Source organism: Elephantulus edwardii, unplaced genomic scaffold (assembly GCF_000299155.1).
Source record: "Elephantulus edwardii isolate Elephantulus edwardi_28Jun2011 unplaced genomic scaffold, EleEdw1.0 scaffold00164, whole genome shotgun sequence".
Taxonomy (NCBI): Eukaryota; Metazoa; Chordata; class Mammalia; order Macroscelidea; family Macroscelididae; genus Elephantulus; species Elephantulus edwardii.
The window spans coordinates 6,309,742-6,313,856 of NW_006399914.1; the positions used below are offsets into that span (position 1 = coordinate 6,309,742).

The following is a 4,115-nucleotide window of genomic DNA, read 5'->3' on the forward strand; positions in this document are numbered from 1 at the left end:
GAATGAATGAAAAACCAAAATCTCTGTAAATGTTCACTAAAACTAATAAAATTTAATAATTAAGAAAAAAAATAGTAAGAGCAACAAGCTAAAACACAACTTAGATACCACAAAAATACCAACATGAGGATACCAAGAATTCCATGCTAGCAATACTAAAACTTATAGGTAAAACAGAGTAAGTCTAGAAAAGTGTAAGCATTTGGAAGGGAAAAAATTTTACATAATAATGAAGAGAGGAAATGGAAAAGGATGGGTAAAATGGAAGGAAAATGTGAACCTTGAAAGGTAAACAGAATTCTTTACATTTCAACCATTCAACAATTCTAAAGTTATTATAAATTTTTGAAATTTAAAAAATAATTAAAAACCAAACAAACACCCAAGCAATAAACAAGTTTTATACCTCTATTTGCACTTCTATTTGCACCCCAAGACTCATGTACTGGGATTCAAAAGAACTCCATAAATTAGGATAAAGTACATTTTCACAAAAACAACACTCAAAGTTTTTTGTAAATCATGGAACTCTATGCAAGTTACATTACCCATGAGCACTACCTGCCATATGTGTTTGCATGTTGTTTAAATGGGCATAATTTATGAGAAAAGATATGGTATATCAATAAACTTGAGATCCATCCTACTGGCCTATATACACATACTTATATAAAGTACAGAAAGACTACTTTTACAATATGCACTTTGTTGTTCAATTGTTATTGGGTACCATCGTGTTGGAACCAACCCACAGCTGACCCTCTGACAGGTTTTCAAAGGCAGTCATTAAATACACAGGAAGAGACTAGTCTATCCTTTTTCTGTGAAGCAGCTGGTGGATTCAAAGCACGTGTCTTTGGGATTGCAGTACAGATTCTTACACTAGGCCATCAGAGCTCAAGAAACCTATTTAAAATGGGAGGAAAGGGGGTTTTAAGATATACATAAAAGAATGTAGAAGTCAAACATATTTACTAATTGGTCCCACAGTAAATATTTTGTTAAGAAATTATCATTACTGCTTTCTGCCACATTAACTGCGAGAATGAAGACCATTCTCAGCAACCAGACTGTCGACATTCCAGAGAATGTCAACATTACTCTGAAGGACTGCACAGTTATCCTGAAAGGCCCACGGGGAACCTTGTGGAGGGACTTCAATCACATCAATGTAGAGCTCAGTCTCCTCGGAAATAGAAAGAAGAGGCTTCGTGCTGACAAACGGTGGGGGAACAGGAAGGAACTGGCTACTGTTCGCACCATCTGTAGCCATCCACAGAACATGATCAAGGGTGTTTCACTGGGCTTTTGTAACAAGATGAAGTCTGTGTATGCTCACTTCCCCATCAACATTGTTATTCAAGAGAGTGGATCTCTGGTTGAAATTCTAAACTTCTTGGGTGAAAAATACATTCGGAGAGTTCGAATGAGACCAGGTGTTACTTGTTCAGTATCTCAAGCCCAGAAAGATGAGTTCATTCTTGAAGGAAATGACATTGAGCTTGTATCAAATTCAGCAAGCTACCACAGTTAAAAACAAGGATATCCGAAAATTTTTGGATGGTATCTATGTCTCCGAAAAAGGAACTGTCCAGTAGGCTGATGAGTGATATCTAGGAGTTTTCCAGCTACAGAAATGAGGCCAGTCAAATCATATGCATCTGATTTCAAAATGGATCTGATTCTTGTAACAAAATTCTATTAATTTGAAAAAAAAAATTATCATTATTATAAAGTTAAAATCAGTGAGATTCCATTTTGTTGACCTGACCTTCTGACCCTACCTTAATACATTTGTGTGTTCTGAGAAACAGTAATTCATTTAACTAACTTAACATTCTTGTTTTCTCCTCCTCCTTGTTCTCTCCTTGCAACTCCTGGTGCAGCAGGCAGAAGCAGCTCCCTGTGCTTCTCTTTGGACTCTGAAGAGAGAAGCTCTCCTTTTGTAAACCCCTTCTTCCTTCTCACTCTCTCTGGCCTGTTCTCTGAAGCCACCTATTTTACCATGGACTTACATTATCCCATTCATTTGAGTTCCAAAATCCAGCGCTGGTTAGGGGTTCATCACACCAGGAGTCCTAGCCTCACTTGGGGCCTCCTTCTATCAAAGAATGAGAAGCCAAAGGGGACACTTTTCAAACTTCCTCATCCTTTCCAAACAGTTGGCTCTCGAATTAAAACATGGGTAACCAACAGTCTGTTGGTTCATCCACTCCACTGGGATGCCTTCTAAAAAAAAAAAAATAATAAAAATCTTACACCTAGAGGGATTAAGCCCCATAAATGGATTTTCTTCTCAAATACAGCTTGGCTTCAATCTCAATAGCCACCTTGGGGGGCCCTTGAACAAACAGCATACCTACCAATTTAGATCATTTCTGTCAGTGGTCTCATAAGTGGACAAAAGTTTATGTTCAAATCCTCTTAGCATTCAAGATATAACCCATCCTATACACTTCCTGTTCCCCTTCACAAATCCTGTTACTCATTCTTCTGTTCCTCCATCCAATCTTGTATCCATGGAAACTTCACTGTCTATAGGCACTATGAACCCACCCAACCATGTTCCTACTCCCTTGTGTGGAGACTGCCCATGCATTCTCTTTAATCCAATCTAAGGACCTCCTTCTCAGCCCTCCGCTCAGGCACAAGGTCCAGAAACCGCTCCCACTCTCACACCATGCCATATACAGGGAGCACTGGTGGTGTACTGGCAAGAAGTTGTGCTATAATCCCGATGGCATGCAGTTCTAATCCCCTAGGAGAAGGATGGGCCATCTCCTCCTATGTGATTAATTACTTCTGAAAACCTATCAGAAGGTTAGCTATGGTCTGGTTCCAACTTGATGGTATACAACAATAACAACCACCACCACCTCCTTTATCAGCCCAGAAACTGTTCCTGCTCCCTCACTACACCATACATAGTCAGGTCTCTCCCATCACCCTCTCCTGAAGTAGAAGGAATTGTACACGTGCATGTTCCTTTCCCTCTTACTGACCTCTCAGATACTAGGGAATTTTTTTTCATCTAATCCTGTCACCTACATAAAGGAAAACCCCTGTTCTTTTTCTTTCTTACATTACTGCAGGGCTTACAAGCTCTTGATCCTACCAGACCTGAAGGCCAGTTAGTCTTTCATATGCATTTCATTTCAAAATCTGCTTGTGATATTCTGGAAAAGAAACGCAAAAACCTGAAAATGGTCCTCAACCTCCACAGTTAAGATCTCCTGAACCTAGACTTTAGGGTCCTCAATAATAAAGAGGGGTTGTCTCTAAACAAAAGGCCCTTTGAGATTAAGCTAAATAACAAATGCTTGCCCAAGCAACCAGAGATGGCAACTCCAACAATCAGGTTTAAAGACTGGCCAAAGCAATCACTCAACCAGCAGCGAAAGGGGCCAGCTGCTCCTCTCCCAGTGCGTGCTTCAAGTATGGATGGATAAAAGGGACACAAGGCATCATCATGGTACCGTCTCCTCTTCCAGCCCCCAACTAAACCAGGCCTGGAGTGTAGAGTGCATTGGAAGCCCGAGTGCAAGCATACCACACATAGTTTTCAGTCCCTTCATTAATCAGTGGCTTCCCCGCTGCCAGACCTGGTTGGTCTGGCCACCACCAAAGACTAATAGAGCTCAGAGACTGGCACCCCCACTGTCACGGAGCAGCTGATGAAATTGAATCACATGCCTTTGGGATTGCAGCACAGCTTCTTGCCACTCACTAGACTATCAGAGCTTAGTTGGCTTCTTCAGTTAATAAATACTCTGCTATGCCTCCATCCTGCACTCTTCCTGGATGATACCTTTGACATCCTCCCACAACTCATCTGGTCTTCGCTCAGTGTTCAAGGCCTCAAATCCATTCCTGAGATGATTCTGGCCTAGTTTTCACAGCTGATATTGAGCTTCTCCAGCAGTTTTTTCCACAGATGTAATCGATCTGATTCCTATGCATGTGTATAATCTACGTTTATGTCTCTTAAAAAACGTATTTGCAATGAATAAGTCATTGATTGTGCAAAATTCAATCATTCTATCTCCAGCTTCATTTCTGTCACCAAGTCCATGTTTTCCAACTACTGATTCTTCTTCCCTGCTCCCAACTTATGC

At 40.6% G+C, this 4,115-nt stretch overlaps 2 protein-coding genes across 2 annotated transcripts in view; one reads left to right on the plus strand and one right to left on the minus strand.

Moving 5' to 3' along the window:
• TRPM7 (transient receptor potential cation channel, subfamily M, member 7) overlaps positions 1-4,115 on the minus strand; it is a 160,006-nt gene that overhangs the window by 121,565 nt on the left and 34,326 nt on the right. The gene's annotated exons all lie outside the window — the stretch shown is intronic.
• Positions 1,046-1,534, plus strand: LOC102849668 (60S ribosomal protein L9-like). Its single transcript, XM_006895331.1, has one exon. The coding sequence runs from the start codon at positions 1,046-1,048 to the stop codon at positions 1,532-1,534; it is 489 nt and encodes a 162-aa protein (XP_006895393.1).